General features: G+C 43.9%; 1 protein-coding gene across 4 annotated transcripts in view; it reads right to left on the bottom strand.

Moving 5' to 3' along the window:
* Positions 1-16,318, bottom strand: part of ADAD1 (adenosine deaminase domain containing 1) — a 216,392-nt gene that overhangs the window by 24,092 nt on the left and 175,982 nt on the right. For all 4 annotated transcript variants that reach the window (XM_088452238.1, XM_088452240.1, XM_088452237.1 and 1 more), the window contains 2 exons: positions 3,190-3,427; positions 2,979-3,111 (listed from right to left, as the gene is read on the bottom strand). In XM_088452238.1, the coding sequence (XP_088308364.1) occupies positions 2,979-3,111; positions 3,190-3,427 (371 nt within the window). The remainder of the gene's footprint in view (positions 1-2,978; positions 3,112-3,189; positions 3,428-16,318) is intronic.

The following is a 16,318-nucleotide window of genomic DNA, read 5'->3' as shown; positions in this document are numbered from 1 at the left end:
GGGTTAGGCTAGGGAGGGTTAGGCACCCCCCCGGGGTACTTAGTTTTAGGCGGCGTGGTAGGGGGGATTAGGTTTAGGCACTTAGAGGAGGGATTAGGGTTAGGCACTGGGGAAAGGTTAGGGTTAGGCACCCCTAAAGAGGGTTAGGTTAGTTGATACTTACCTGGGGACGATCGGGATTTTCAGCCGTGTCAGCCTGCCGCTGTCGGGATTTGCACTGCCGGACTTGGTAAATCGTATGTATTCCCATAATTTCTATGGTGTTTCACTTAATTCATGATTGTCTGCTACAGTGACATTATTGACTTTTATTGATGGTTATTTTTAATACTTTGTATATTTTTTGTGTGTGTTGCATTGGCCAATGATATGTGTTTTTTATAGAATGTATATTATCATTTTCAGTAATTAAAAAATATATTATCATTTTCTGACATAGCCAATTCAGTTTATACACTCAAGCATGTACAAACTTGCAGGTGTCCCAAAAGCGCTGTTATTATTTTCTTTTTTGTCTTTTTCTTATGGTTAGCAACCATAACAGCAGCGGGGTACACCTGTTTTAATTTTAATTCTTAATATCTAACTAGTGCAAGTGCTTACACAATTAAAATACTTCTAGTCCCTTTTGCAGCGCCAGTGACTTTTTCTTGTTTTACATTTTTGCTGGGGATGTTTTGTTCCCCAAGCAACTTCGTTATCACTTTTGCCTTATGGCAAGGTGCTCCATCAGGCTGGAAAAGGCATTGTTAGTCACCAAACTGTTATTGGATGGTTGGGAGAAGTTGCTCTTGGAGGATGTTTTTGTACCATTCTTTATCCATGGCTGTGTTCTTAGGCAAAATTGTGAGTGATCCCACTTCCTTGGCTGAGTAGCAACCCCACACATAAATGGTCTCAGGATGCTTTACTGTTGGATTGACACAGGACGAAGACTTTTGGAGGATGGCCTGGTGTCAAGAAGAGCAGCAAAGAAGCCACTTCTCTCCAGGAAAAACCATCAGGGACTGACTGTTATTCTGCAAAAGGTACGGGGATTGGACTGCTGAGGAGTGGGGTAAAGTTATTTTCTCTGATGAATCCCCTTTCAGATTGTTTGGGGCATCTGGAAAAACGCTTGTCGGAGAAGGATCAGTCCTTTGTCATGCCTAAAGTAAAGCAACATGAGACCATTCATGTGTGGGGATGCGTCTCAGCCAAGGGAGTGGGCTCACTCACAATTTTGCCTAAGAACACAGCCATGAATAAAGAATGGTACCAAAACATCCTCCAATATCAACTTCTCCCAACCACACAGTACATACATTGTATGTAAATACACAGTATATGCACACAGTACATATATTGACAGCTATCATACAGACATAGTCACTCTCACACATGAGAATTTAAATACACAAAGGAGGATTAATGGAATACAATGTTTAGTTAGCAACTGAACAGGGTAATACAGTACTGGGATTAAGTTATAAATTCACTTGTGAGTTGTTAAAATATAAGGTGTATTATACTGTATTTTCTTTGTGTATTACAGTATCTGCATGTAAACCACCTACTGTATAATCTTGCAGTTCCCGTTTACTGAGTAAAAGACTTTTTATATCATGTATATGGTCTTTAGATAACAGAGTATGATTTGGATGTTATGTTTTAGATAATCAGATGACTTGATGGGATTTCGTCAAGGGATATTTGAGTGGTTTTGGCCCAGTAAAAGATTGCATGTTTAGCTTACATGAAACTTTGGTTGTTATGCATATATAGCATAACAGCAGCGACCCTCTGTCTAGGTTTTCAAGGTATAGGATGGATAAGTGACAAGACTGTATGGAAAGGTTAATAAAGTAATCCAGGTGGTCACAGATGTAGCAAATCAGACAAAGAAAATAGATTATTCCAATAATTAATTAGAATCGTTACTATTGATGAAAATAATATTTTGTGTGACTATTAGACCCTCAAAGGGGCGAGGAGGTTACGCAGACCACCTAAGTACACTTTTACAATGTGTAAAAGAACTTTCCATTCACAAGAATTGGGAGATCTGGAGTTAGTCAGTATTATAGTCAGTGTCACTGAATCTCAAGTCTCCGCTTATCTGTTCTGTGTACAAACCTATTTTTATTAAGAAGCTGCTGAAACATGCTTGGGGGCATCACAACTAATTTTTGATTTACTTGCCATGCCAGCATATTACAAAACATAGGTTTGCCAAGAAAAGATGGCAACATTATGTACAGACTTGCATAAATATGCTTGTTTATATAAAATGATTCAAAATGATGTTCAGTTTGATACATAGGGTGTGTGCAGATGGAGTCAAAACTTCCAGGAAAACTATGCAAGCAAGCATTTCATTTTTAAAGCGCCAATTATGCCACCCATCTCTGCGCTTATACAGCAATACTATGCAGTGGTCAGGGTCCTGAGTATTCTCTGTATGTCGGGAGGACACAGCTCCCATCATTAGTCCCAGTAAGTGTTGTACCATCTGCAATTTTAAAACTTATGATGCATACACTCGGTCAGACTTGCTAGATCAACGATTAACGATTTTACCAAAGATTTCATGAACGATTTCTGACATTTAAATGAATGAAATCGTCCAAATATGACTGCAATCACAGCCGATTTCAGATATCGTTATCTGACATTCAGGCACGCGCATCGTTCGTCGATGCATGTCAACGATATGAACGATGTAACAATTTTTACAATCGTTATCGTTCATATCTTCCAGAAAATCTGACTGTGTGTACCCTCCATTAAGTATAAAAACATGGTAGAATAGAGAGTTGTATTAATCAGAAAATATTTTAAGAAAGTTTCACCTTATAGAAGGTTTTATTTATATGTTGACCCATTCAACCTAAATTGTTTATATGTAAAATCAGAAAACATGATATTTAGCAAGTCATTACGCCCAAAGACATACCGTTTGGTATGGCATTTGGTACATACAACATTCACTTATTTACCTTTGCCTCATGATAAGACAGACCAAGAACGATATCCTCTCTTTTTACTTCCTTTACAAGTAAGTTGAAACGACTTAACATAGCAGCTTTGCAAAGTCGGCTTGCCATCGATTGCCCACTTTTAAATGGGGAGCTAAACAATAATAAGACAATATTATTTTCCTTGCTTGTAGTAACTTGTGTGAAGTACCAAATGCATAAAAGCACATACCTGTCAGTAATTTTTCCTTGGAAAGCATCAACAACTTCTAATGAACTATCCCCCTGTGACCAATTCAAACTTATTGTGCGATTAATTGCAGCAGTCTGAACTGGATGGGTAGCAGTAACAATGCTTATGTAAGGTCTGTTTACTAGGTAAAACATCGGCAATCTTGAGGTAAGAGCATCATCAATGCGTTGCTTAATGGCTATTTCCAATCCTCTGGTGTCTGTGCAATTTGCATTGCCTGAAATATAAAACAAAGAGTGCCAAAAAAACCCAAACAAAAATAAAAAACAACAGGATTATTGGTACTTACTGTTAAATCAGGACTTGGCTCTTAAACAGTACATTTCTTGAGTATAAATCTTCTAACCCTAAAGCGGGCCATACATGGTGCGATAAAGCAGCTGATCCGACAGATAGGTATGATTTGGCTGCTATATCGCATCGTGTATGGGCATGATGTCGGACCGAGCGTGCATCCATGGGGTTGTACATCACACCCCCTGATCTTAACGCAGGTTCAGTTGATCAGGGGATGCGATGTGCGATCCCATGCAGCACTATGCAGGTGGGGGAGCCGGCATATCAGACGGTCGGCCACCCGATCACACAGTGTGTGGGGACCTCCCAATATGTCAGACCCCCCGTTGCGTCACACGGTGCCCATCGCACAGTGTATGGGCCGCTTAACAATTTAATGAAAGGGAGGTAACGCAGTGTCCCCCAGATGGATGTATGAATGGATTTAGCAGTGATAATCAAAAATCCTGTATTCTACCTCACTCATCTGAGGAACACTAGTAGGCATGCAGATGTTCCAAAACTGCTCCTAGGGGAGTTTAGCCATGCAGAACGCAAACCTATTGCCCAAGACTAGCATCCTTGGATGCTAAATTCTGAAGACAATACAATCTTGTAAATGTGTGAATAAAAGACCAGTGGCTGCACTATAGAACTACTCATGAAAGCTATGTGCAATCCAGAAAGTACCAACATACTAGTAGAATGAGCTGAGATTAGAGCTGGAAACAGCCACCCAGTTTTAAAAAATGCTTCTTGAATGGTGTACCTGATCCATTGTCTGCTTAGTCGCTAGCAAACCACTTTTCCAAGCATCAGAGATTCAAACATTTCGACAACATGCTGAATATCTTTCCTCCCAATTTTCCACCCCAGAAACTGTTGGACTAAATATTCTGCCCAAGTTAAAATGTGAAAGACATCTCTCATCTCTAGGGAATTTTTCTTGTACCCTATTGATTTATGAATGCCAACAATGTGGCGTTGTGTCAATGAACCCAAACTGGCCTGCCCCAAATCACTGGCTGAGCTACCCTCAGTTCGTTTAAATATGCCAGAACATTGATAGGAAGTCATGTCTCATGCTTTCTGTAGGTGAAGATGCTGCGTAATTAAATCCATCCCTGTACACTTGTGTCCAATTTCAAGGAGGAGTATGGTCACCAGTTCTTTGTTCTTAGCCAGCACCATGAGGGACTGTCGAGTCTCTGGTGAAAGTCTAATGATTTGTACAGTCAAATGGTGATTGAACCGTGACAAATTTCGGTGGATGGATGCTGTTCTGAAAGGCTATGATCTTGTCTTCAAACACTAGCACCCTCTGCGGTCTTATATTGAATATTAACCGGAGGAATTGCAGTTGCTGACAATGTTGACTCCGAGACCATAAAGAGCTGCCACGAAAGTAATCTTTGCAATAACTCATGCCGAGACCAAAGTGAAGGGCCCAAAAGCAAAGATGTAGACCACTGACTGCAAATCTAAGAATAGAATTTTGTTGGGCAGCACAGACTGTGAGATGGTTTGATGGTTAGCATTACTGCCTTACAGCACTGACGTCGTGGGTTCGATTCCCACTATGGCCCTAACTGTGTGGAGTTTGCTTGCGTGGGTTTCCTCCCACACTCCAAAAATATACTGGTAGGTTAATTGGATCCCAATAAAATTAACCCTAGTGTGTATGTATGTGTGCATGTTATAGGGGCTATAGATTGTAAGCTCCATTGGGGCAGGGACTGATGTGAATGGCCAAATAAAGCGCAGCGGAATGTGTGCGCTATATAAATAACTGGTAATAATAATAATTCCCAGATTGGAACATTGAGATATGCATCTCTGATGTCAATGGATGCTATTCATTTGCCTCTATAGCACTGATGTCAAAATGCAGAATTTTAAACATGCCCCTTTGAAGCCTAATTATCAAGGATTTAAGGCTCAAGATGTGCTGAAAACTTGACTAGACATTTTAACAAAAAGATTAAGTACAGCACCAAAAATGCCGCTCAGCTGACAGCCCAGGGCTATCTACCTCTAAGCAAGCTACCTCAAGGTAATCCATCACTACGCTGAATTGCTCTACCAATTTGGAAGATCTGACCTAAGCCATTCTGACTGAAAACCTATTAAAAACTGACCATTTTTTCATAGATTTTGAGACACAAACTGTTGTTAAATTAAGTCTAAGTGCCCGCCATGCAGCTACATAAATGGATTTCAAATGCTTTCACATTTAACTATCCTTGAGAGAGGCAGCCCAAGGGGAAAAGTGGTAACCTTGGATACATGTACTGCTACAGTTTCTCAAACTCAGGGCCTGATTCAGAGCCGCTTGTAAGCGGCCGCTCGTTCGCTCCGAGCGATGTTCGCACATCTGCGCATGGGTCGTAATGCGCATGCGCCAACCAGTCATTGCGGTCAGAAATCGTGCACTCGCAAAACAGCGAGGGCCCGCTAATTTGAGTGACAGAATGAGGCATTTGTGGGTGGTAACAGGGTAAGGTGCTTGAAAACAGGGAGTGGAGATCCGAACGCAGACGTGCCAAACTGTCAAAATGGGCGTTTAATGGGTGTGCATAATTAACAAAGCAGCGTCATCGACCACGTCACTTGGTTGTCTTTTAGCCTGAACTGCTCGCAGTGATGGCAGGAAGTAAAACCTACCACAAGCACTGCGAGCAGTTCAGACGCCTTTCGATGTACTCGATTAATCTAATAAATAGCGGAGATGACGTATGATGCGAACGGCCAGGGGGCGTCTTTACAAAATAGTGAGCGCATGTTTCGTTTGCTCACTCAGACATAGAGGCATCAACAGACCGCAAAGAGCGAGCGCTAAATTTAAATAAATTTAAATAGCCGGCCCCTTTTTCTGAACGGCCGTTCGCAAATAGCGTCCGGCTCTGAATCAGGCCCTCAGTCTTTATGGAACCCTAAAAATGAGTGTTTTCACGGGATCCTCAGGATTAATTAGTACCACCGGTAGATCTATTGTGTTAATTGATTAACACATCTGTGGTCAGGCTAGATGATATGGAATGCATGCATTGCTAGGGTTACATGAGGTCCAGGTTTGAGAAATGTACTACCAGAACATCCACTGGGGGTGATTATTTTCTATTCACTGGTAGTGAAGGGTACACTTAAGTGGGTTAAGAAACATCTTATTAGAAGTCAACCAAGGTTCCCCAATCAACTGCGCTGAAAAAAGGAAAATAAACAGTTTTTTCCTTCTATTTCTAGGGAGGGGAAGAGCTATGACACGTGGAGTCTAATCATTTAAAGTACCAACTCCTAAGACCTCCAGGTAACCCCATGGTGAGCAGTGTCCCCCAGATGGATAAGTAAGAATATTTCTGTACACATGAATATAGAGATCTATTCACTCTTAACTTAATATTGCAACTTAAAACAAAATGAAATATCAACAACTTGAAAAACAATAGAACTCTTATATAATAGAACATTTGTATAAAATTTCATTAAATGAAAGATCCCTGTAAATATCTGTTTTATATATACAAAATTTTTATATAAAAATGGTATGCTGAAGAACAGTTGCGTTCACGTGTACATGAAAGATGAGATATGGAGGACATACAAGATAAAGTCCTCAGCTCTGAGACTCTTCTACAGTATCTGTGGAAGTTACATGATAGATAACCTCTCCATTTAGCAAAGAAATTCACCTCCACCAAATTCCAAGATTTGAAAGGAGGACTGTGTAATGGCTGCCAAAACAAGGTTGTTCAAGGAACTACTGGGGGTATGGGGGCGAGAATGGAGGTTGCATGTGGAGTACAAATGTCTAAGAAAGTATGCATGTCTAGTCATAGCGATGGTCCTTCCTGGAGAAGTTATGCTTCACTTTGTGGTTCAACCCAGATGCATGAACATTTGGATGACCCCCTCTTTTCACCATCTTACAGTTGAAGTTTTTTGGGATCTTTGACTCCTCAGAAGTCCAAAGACAATGAAAGTGGTACTGAAAAACAATGGACCCCAACCCCAAAGACGGGTATCCATTGTCCTAACTGTCCAATATAAAAGGGGTCACCCTGGTGAGGTTGCCACCAATCAATGGTCACCTATTGGTCAGTCTTCTTAATTAAGTCAGATGATTGTGTTATAAAGATGTGTCCTCCTACATCTATCTTTAATATGCCATGCAGCATGATAAAATGCATGGTATGAGTGAGCTGCCAGATCCCGTGCAACTCTGCTAGCATCAAGTGTCTTTTTTTTGCCGAAAACAAAAGACTGTGCTAATTAATTGATATTGTGGGAACCCTGACCTTGAGGCAGCAACAAGGCCAGGGTTCCCACCGTGATCAGTTGATCATCCAAGTAGGAGATGATAGTCATTCCCCTGGATAGAGAATATGGTAGAAAGCACTTTATCGATCTATATGAACATCCTTGGCCTTAAGCATAAAGGCAGAGTTTGAAAAAGAAATGGATCTGAAAAGCAAATCTGAGGGGACATGACTTTCCCTCCCATGTTTTAACAGGCCTAAATGAATCCTCAATGTCATGGACACCCTGCATTTGTCCTGTTCCATACATGTGAAGATCATCCACAGTATAAATGAAAATTAATCAAAAGTACATAGAAGATATGTGCTAAGAAGAACAAAATCTTCTCTAAACCATCGGGACAGGAAGGTACTTAACCTTAAAAGATTTTGTCGAAACTGGATTATTGGCTGAGACAAGATCAGTTTAAAATTGAATCACAGCGACACCATCTTGCGACTGGCCGCAACACGCCATTTTGCGAAATGGCCGCCTAAGCGCCATTTTAGATAAACTCACACTTTAGTACATGTGGCGATAATACTATTAGCATCATGCGAATGCATCTGTGACCATCGCCATAGGTTACGGTGATTCACCAAAAGCCCATTTCATTACTTTACGTATTATAAAGGAAATATATATTTCAGAAATGGCATTACAGTATGCCAAAATTGATTGCATTAGATGAATAGAGCAAATGGCTACATGACAACTAGCTTGTGTAGATAAGCTTCCTGGACAGTGTCTGCCCTCACTACAGGTGGTCTGGCTCGAAAACACACCTACATTAGCAGGCTTCCTGCAATTACATGATTTCAAAGACTAGAGTGTCATCTTAGGTCTGTCTCTTGTAGCTGGGCTATTTGAGTTTAAAGAGTTTTACTTTTGAAGCCTGGGACAGGTGGGGGGGACTGCTGACAGAGTGGGCATGTGGAACTATCTGGCTCAGCATGTCACACTGCTAAGATGTTCACTTAAAGTGCACCCTTCCTCATACACACATTAATACATCTTTATATCAAACCCCGAATACGCACACATTACACATTCACACATAAGGTTTAATAAGCTTTAAAGTATATGATTTAAGTTGGTTCAGTTAGTTTAAATGCTGTGAAATAAAGATATTTGATAACTAAGATTCTATACATGTTAAGACAGCCGTGTTTTTTTTCGAACTGATGCGTACTCTTTCAACAGAATTCAGGTACTATCGGTGTGGAGATCACATCATGCATTCCCAACTTATGGACCACAGAGACTACAAGCAACAAAATGTATATTTTATGAACAACTGTTAGGATGCAGCATGGGGATGCGGGAGGGAAAAGACCCTCAGTTGTTGGAGGCTGGGCGAGTCTATTTGAACCAGCCTGTTAAATGCACTGTAACATATGCTTCTCCCCTGAGAACCAATGGCATAAGCAAGAAACTTCTCTATTGTCCTGTCTATTCTGGGGGGTATAAACATGTGTGCTCAAACACTGGGTCTTTAGTCTTCTTGCTGAATGCTGATTGACGGAGGTTTTCTTTCTGAATGCCGGGATCTGGTCCAGAGGTGCTGCGTATGTATACTGTACTTGGGTCTGTATAATTCCTTTGCGCTAAATTGTACACAGATCATAGCGTGTAACTGACTGTACTTTTACTTGAATAATACTTTGTGCTTCGGAACCACATGTTCTGAGTCTGGAGTCTCTATTTATTGTATGACTGCGTACGCAAATTAGCGTCATCCTTAGAGGTTTATAGGAAAGATTTTAGAAGGTACAGGCAGGGGTATATAGAGGTTCATTTTAATATTGTCAATTTCTTAATGTTAAAACGAATTGTCTTGTCTCTAAGACCTCCATAAAAATATAATCTGGTTGGAGACTACAGGAGATTTGGGAACTATACCAAAATTACTCTTTCACTAAAGACAGACAGTCTTCATCCACAGGAGACCCTGTATTGGTGGCTTGCCAACTGAATGTTCAGCTACCCAAGACTGTTTTCTGTAGACCTCCACAGGGATGAGGCTAGCTTCTGGGGGTATGAGTCATCACCTGACCTGCAGGACTGAAGAAGTGAACCTAAAGGGCTTAGGTCTGTGATCAAGTAAAAGTAGAATGTCATAACTCCCGCCTCCCCCTGTTCTAGTCCCAATTAGAAACCCCCAGAGAAACAGGAACTCTAGATTCCTCTCAAATTTTTGTCTGCTTTCCAAGCCTTAAGCCATAAAGCATAGCGTGATGTGACAGCTGGGGCTCAGTATCCAGAGCTGCATCTCCGAGGTACCAAGAATTTTTATGGGTGTGTGAAGATAGAAACATCACCTCCAGACTAAGCCTGCTTAAAAAAAACCCCACCAATGTTCTGACCACATCTAATCTGCTTTGTTGGCCCAAATTGAAAGTTAAGATGAGTCTAAAGGATGACCCTGTCTCAAGAAATAACAAACATGGGTTGACTCTCTCTTCTTATCCATGATTTACAGAGATCCCATATTCGGAGTCTTAGGTTCAGAATGGACTCGTCTTCCCTTACTTCTTCCACTGCAGCAGAAGGTGGAGGTCTATTCTAGTTGTGCCATTGGATCATCCACACTAGACAGCAACTCTCAATTTCCATATCCTCACAAGAGATAGAGGGCCTGATTCAGAGCCGGACGCTCTGAAAGAGCGCTCGCTCTGAATCAGGGAGTTTTTTTTTTTTTTGAGCGGCCTCACTCGCATAGCTGTGGGTGACCAGGTTGATGGCTTGCGACGAGACCCTTGTGGTAGGGTCTTGTGGCTGCAAGCCCCAGAGAGCTTCTGGCTCTAATAGAGCCGGAAGCTCTCCCACTGACATCACTGGTGATGTGAGTGGGGCCGCCCACAAATGGCAGGCGTTCACTAGGGAACTGATTCAGGTTGGTTCGCAAGGCTGCATTCACACGCACCCAGCTTTCTGCGAAAATATGCTAATGAATGCAATTGCACGGCAACCGCAGCACTATACCAAGACGCCCATCACTGTATAAAGGTTGCCCACTTCCCCTTTCATGCATCCGCAAGTCAGCAAAAACACTGGTACCATCGGAACCATCCGAACAGTTGTGATTGACCTGACCCTACCACAGAAACTGCTAAACTTCCTGTCGCCATCTAGATTTCTGCCAGCGCATGCTATCGCAGTGGCTTATTTATGCACACCCCTGTAACAGTATTTAAATGCCCCGGCACGTTTCTCTGACCACCCCGTCACCACCCTCAAACGGTCACTTCCTGTCAATCACTGTGTGAAGACCGTGCTCAATGCAATCGCTTCCAGATCGCTGTGGCCGGTTCGCGCACTGCGTCTTATACGCATGCGCAGAATGCAAACATCTGCTGGCTGCGTGCGAACGCAGGCTTGCGAACCAACTTGAATCAGGCCCTAAATCCCTTACTATATATAGGATTTCTCGCCAAGATCTTAAGTTTGGATAATTCCCCAACCTTAAAGTTAAACTCCCCAAAACTGACCTGCAGGAAGAGACACAGACACTTCTGCAGTTTGGTTGTAAAGGCATCCTTTCTAGCTGAGATGAGACGCTGACAAAGTAATGCACTGGTAGCCAGGCCATTTGACCACTGACTGTACTGTATTATCAAGAAAGGATCAGTTCTGAGAGTCCTATAAAAATGTGGAGGAGGAAAAAGTATCCTACTTGGCCACCGAGAAAAAAGGAAAGTTAACTCTCTTCCTCCGAAGTCCTTAGGGTCCACAGGGAGACAATGAGGTGTATGTGAGACTTGCAGGACTGGACACCAACAGCAAAGCTTTTTCAGTCCCAGGATGCTCCGTTCCTTCTCTCTATACCCTGCCCACAGCCTGAGGGCAACTCAGTTTTGTTAACAAGCCCAAGGCAGGAGCAGGATAGGAGAGAAGACTGGTACACTGAAGAATCACACTCTCACACAGAGAAGGAAACAAGTGACCAAGAGAATAAACCCAAGGACCCAGGTGCGTCAGGGAGGGTGCCCTGTGGACCCTATGGACTTTGAAGAAAGAATTAACAAGGATAAGTTTTACCATAACTCTCCTTTTCTTCTTCAGGGTCCATAGGGCTCCACAGGGAGACAATGGGGATGTCCCAAATCAGTTGTTCCAAGGGCGGGGACGCTTATGAACTGAGAGGAGAACCCGGTGCCCGAAGGAAGCATCTTGAGAGGCAAATGTATCCAAGGCATAGAATCTAAGAAAGGTGTGGACAGAATACTACGTAGCCACCTTGCATAGTTGTTCAGCAGAGGCGCCACAGAGGGCTGCCAACAAGGGATCCACAGAGCGAGTAGAATGAGCAGATATTGTATACGGCACAGGAAGGCCAGTCTGCGTGTAAGCCTGTGAGATAGTCATGCGAATCCATCTGGCCAGAGTGTTGGTTAGCCGGCCATGCCTTCTTATGGAATCCATATAGGATGAAGAGGGAGTGTGATTTCCTGATGGAACTAGTACAGTCCATGTAGATCAGTGGTGTCAAACTCGGGCCATCCAGCTGCAGTGGAACTATACATTCCAGCATGCACTGCCACAGTTTTGCTCTTCGGGCATGCTAAAACTGTGGCAGTGCATTTTGGGATGAGTAGTTCCACTGCAGCTGGATGGCACGAGTTTGACACAACTTATGTAGATCTTCAGAGCACGGACCACATCAAAAGAAGCCTCACCTGCCGAGAGGTCTGGTGATTGAAAGGCTGGAACCACAATTTCCTCATTAAGGTGGAAACGAGAAAACCACCTTGGGAAGAAAGCCAGGGCGCGTTCTAAGAACAGCCCTGTCCTGATGAAAGATCAAAAAGGGGGAGCGACATGAAAGCACCCCTAAATCCGATGCCCTACGGGCAAATGCTATAGCCAGAAGAAACAGAGTCTTTGCAGTGATCCACTTGAAATTTACCGATTCCAGGGGTTCGAATGGAGGTTCCTGAAGTGTGTGGAGAACCACTGACAAATCCCATGGAGCCACAGGAGGGACAAAGTGGGGTTGTGTAGATAGAACACTTTGTAGGAAGGTGTGAACATCTGGTAGAGAAGCAATACTGCGCTGGAACCAGATGGAGAGAGCAGAGACGTGCACTTTCAGAGATGCTAGGCGGAGTCCAAGATCCAGACCAGCCTGAAGAAAGGCAAGTATTCTAGAAACCTTAAAAACTTGAGGGTCATAGTTTCTAGGGGCACACTACTGGAAATATGTATGCCATACCCGGTGATAAATCCTGGCAGAGGCTGGTTTATGTGCTCTGATCACGGTCTGGACCACAGAGCTAGAAAATCCCTTAGACCTTAGGGGGGATGTCTCAACAGCCATGCCGTTACAGACAGGCGGGCCAGGTCCGGATGTAGACAGGGACCCTGAGACAACAGGTCTGGTCATAGAGGAAGCTGAAGAGGAGCATCTATGGAGAGAATTTGAAGATCGGAGTGCAAATGTCGTCTGGGCCAAGCCGTACCACCAACAAGCCTGTGCCCCCTTCCTGTTTGAACTTCCGAAGAACCAGAGGAAGAAGGGAGACTGGAGGGAAGAGGTACGCCAAATGGAAGGTCCACCTCACAGATAATGCGTCCACGAAGGCTGGGGTCACTTGTCCTGGCTCCATACACTGGAAGTTTGTTGTGTCGTGCACACCGTGACGGCTGAGAAAATCTGCTTCCCAATTGAGAATTCCTGTGAAGATGGCGTTCAGCCCAAGTGAGAATGCGGGACACTTCAGCCACTGCTGTCCGACTTAAGAGTGCCTCCTTGGTGATTGAGATAGGCCACTGCCATGGCGTTGTCAGACTGTACTTGTACTGGCCTGCCCTAAAGAATATCGTGAGCCAGGGTGAGAGCTCTGTAGATGGCTGGGAGTTCCAGGACATTGATAGGCAAGAGCGCCTGGGCAGGAGTCCCACGTCCTTGGAAGGAGTGCTAGTCAACTTGCACCCCACCTGAGAAGGCTTGCGTCCGTGGCTAGCAGTCCCCAGTTCGGGATCCAAAAGGGGTGCCCCTTGTTCAAGTGGGAGGTCTGTGGCCAACTGGCTAAGGACAGGCAAACCTCCGTAGAGAAGCTCATCATCTGGGATCTGAGCAGATGGGGCAGCCTGTTCCACCTGGAGAGAATCAGGTGTTGTAGGGGCCTGGAGTGAAACAGGAGCAAACTCCACCATGTTGAAGGTGGATACCATGGATCCCAGGGTCTGCATTGCAGAGTGAATTGACCCTTGGTGACTGTAGTGGTCTGCACACCCTATGCTATAATACCGAGATGTTGTCTGCTGAACCTGAGAGTCTACAAGGGCTCCCTGATGTACCATACTTTGAGAAGGTGTCAAGGAATACTTTTTCCAGTTGATAAGACAACCGTGCGTTTGTATATAGGCAATGGTTACCTGTAGATGGTGGTTTAGAAATTCTGGGGAGCTGGCCAACAGCAAAAGATCGTCCAAGCATGGGAGCAGTCTGATCCCTTGACGACGAAGGTAGGCCACCATAACTGCCATGATCTTGGTAAAGACCAGAGGAGCCGTAGAAAGGCCAAAAGGCAGAGGTTGAAATTGGTCATGTTACTGTAGCATAGCAAACCGGAGATATTGCTGATGAGAAGGCGCTATAGATACATGTAGGTAAGTGTCCTGAATGTACAGAGACACCATAAAGTCCCCAGGCTCCATAGCCAGGATAATAGAGCGGAGGGTTTCCATACGAAACCTGGGATCCTGATAAACTTGTTCAGAGACTTGAGGTTGAGGACAGGCCAATGAGACCCGTAGGACTTCTGTACTAAGAAAAGGGTAGAATAACAGTCCTTCTCTCGCTGTGAGGAGGGGACCGGAATTATTACTCCTGAGAGTAGTAAGGGCTGAATGGCCTTTTGGAGCAGGAGAGCCTTGCTTGGATCCGATGGAGGTCCTGTGCAAAAGAACTGCTGGAGGTTGCCTCAGGTATGAGGACATATCCGTGGGAGACCACTTCTCTTACCCAAGCGTCTGATGTGGTCCAACGTCAGAACTGGGCAAATTGAAGAAGTCGGACTCCCACCATGGGAGCCCTCAGGCTGATAGCTTATCCTCAGATTTGGTAGGTGGACGTCTAGTAGCCCAGGCTTGTTTGGTCCTAAGCTCGGAGGCCATAGTTGATGCCTTGGAAAGGACTGAGCTATAGCTTTTCCTTGAGGACGAAAGGATGACATCTGAGGCTTCACATTATATGCAGAGGGCAGAGTACGAATCTGCCTTCTATAAGCGGAGCCAAACAATATGGTGGGCTACTACAGAAGTGGCAGATGCCTTGGAAGGTAGATGAGCCGTATCCAGAGCTGCTTCACCCAAATAGGAGGCTGCATCTCTAATGTGATATACGTAGGGTAGCTGCATCAGAGGGAAATGTCTCTTCTAGGGCCTCTGCCCAAATCTCGATGACTTTAACCACCCAGGCCGTAGCCCTAGCAGGATGAGTAATAGCTCCTGTAAGAGAGTATATAGATTTTAGACAAGCTTCCATTCTTCTACCCGTAGTCTCCTTCAAGGAGGTTGCAGTATGGATAGGTAAGGTAGCATTCTTGACCAGACGTATCACGTGGGAATCCACTGCTGGGGGAACTTCCCATTTAGTGCAATCAGTAGCGGGATGAGGGTAAAAGGATCTTAAACGTTTAGGCAGCTGAAATCTTTTACTGGGTATATTCAATGACTCACACAGTTGATCAGATAGCTGATCAGAGTGATAAACTACCATCTTTATCATTTAAAGAGTGTCTTTTGCCTTAGGAGTGGGTTCTGTCTTTTACAGTTTTCACAAGTGCAGGTATATTCAATTTAGAGGGGGGGTTCCTTGTCTCCCGAGGGGGAGTCAGAGTGAGAGAGGTCTGCGTCTTCTGCCTCCCCAGATGATAATTCAGAATCTGAGAGCTGGGTGGACTGGGAAGATAACACAGCACACTTAGTATGTTTACTAGATAAGGGTCTCTCATTTTGCAGCATTTGTTGAAAGGCTGTAGAGGTATCAGCCAGAATCTACACTGAGATAGAAAGTACTTCTACCCATGGGGGAGGCAGAGTATTTACAGGAAGTACATGCTGTGGCCATCCCATAGGGGGAGCTACCACAGGGACCTCTAGATGGTCTGCACTTTCTGCCAGCACCTGTAAAAAAGTAGCCCAGGGTGGGTCCTGAAGAGAGGACATCAGCGCTGATGGGCCCGGGGGGGCAGTGTAACAAGATGCACAAAGACCATCCTGAATGAGGCCCTCTGAAGCTAAGCCTGCTGGGCAGGACTAACAAGACACCAGAGTGGGAGCAGCAGACTGCTTGTTATTCTTGCCTCTGCCAGACATAGCTGCAAGAATAATGTAACACACAATCTGACACAGTGCAGTGAGCAACCCAGATGTATGTGTAATATAGCACAGTGTTGTGGACAACAGCGATATATAGTATGTGATAGCCATCTACTATATAAAATTGAAAATTGATCCTTCTGTCTTTCTGTAGAAATGTACAGTTTACAAGCCAAGTTTGTGAAATTTTACATACAAACACGGCGAA

This window comes from Taudactylus pleione, unplaced genomic scaffold, assembly GCF_031769625.1.
Source record: "Taudactylus pleione unplaced genomic scaffold, aTauple2 ptg000036l, whole genome shotgun sequence".
NCBI lineage: Eukaryota > Metazoa > Chordata > Amphibia > Anura > Myobatrachidae > Taudactylus > Taudactylus pleione.
Note: the sequence above shows the minus strand (reverse complement) of the source record. Positions and strands in the feature narration are given on the sequence as shown.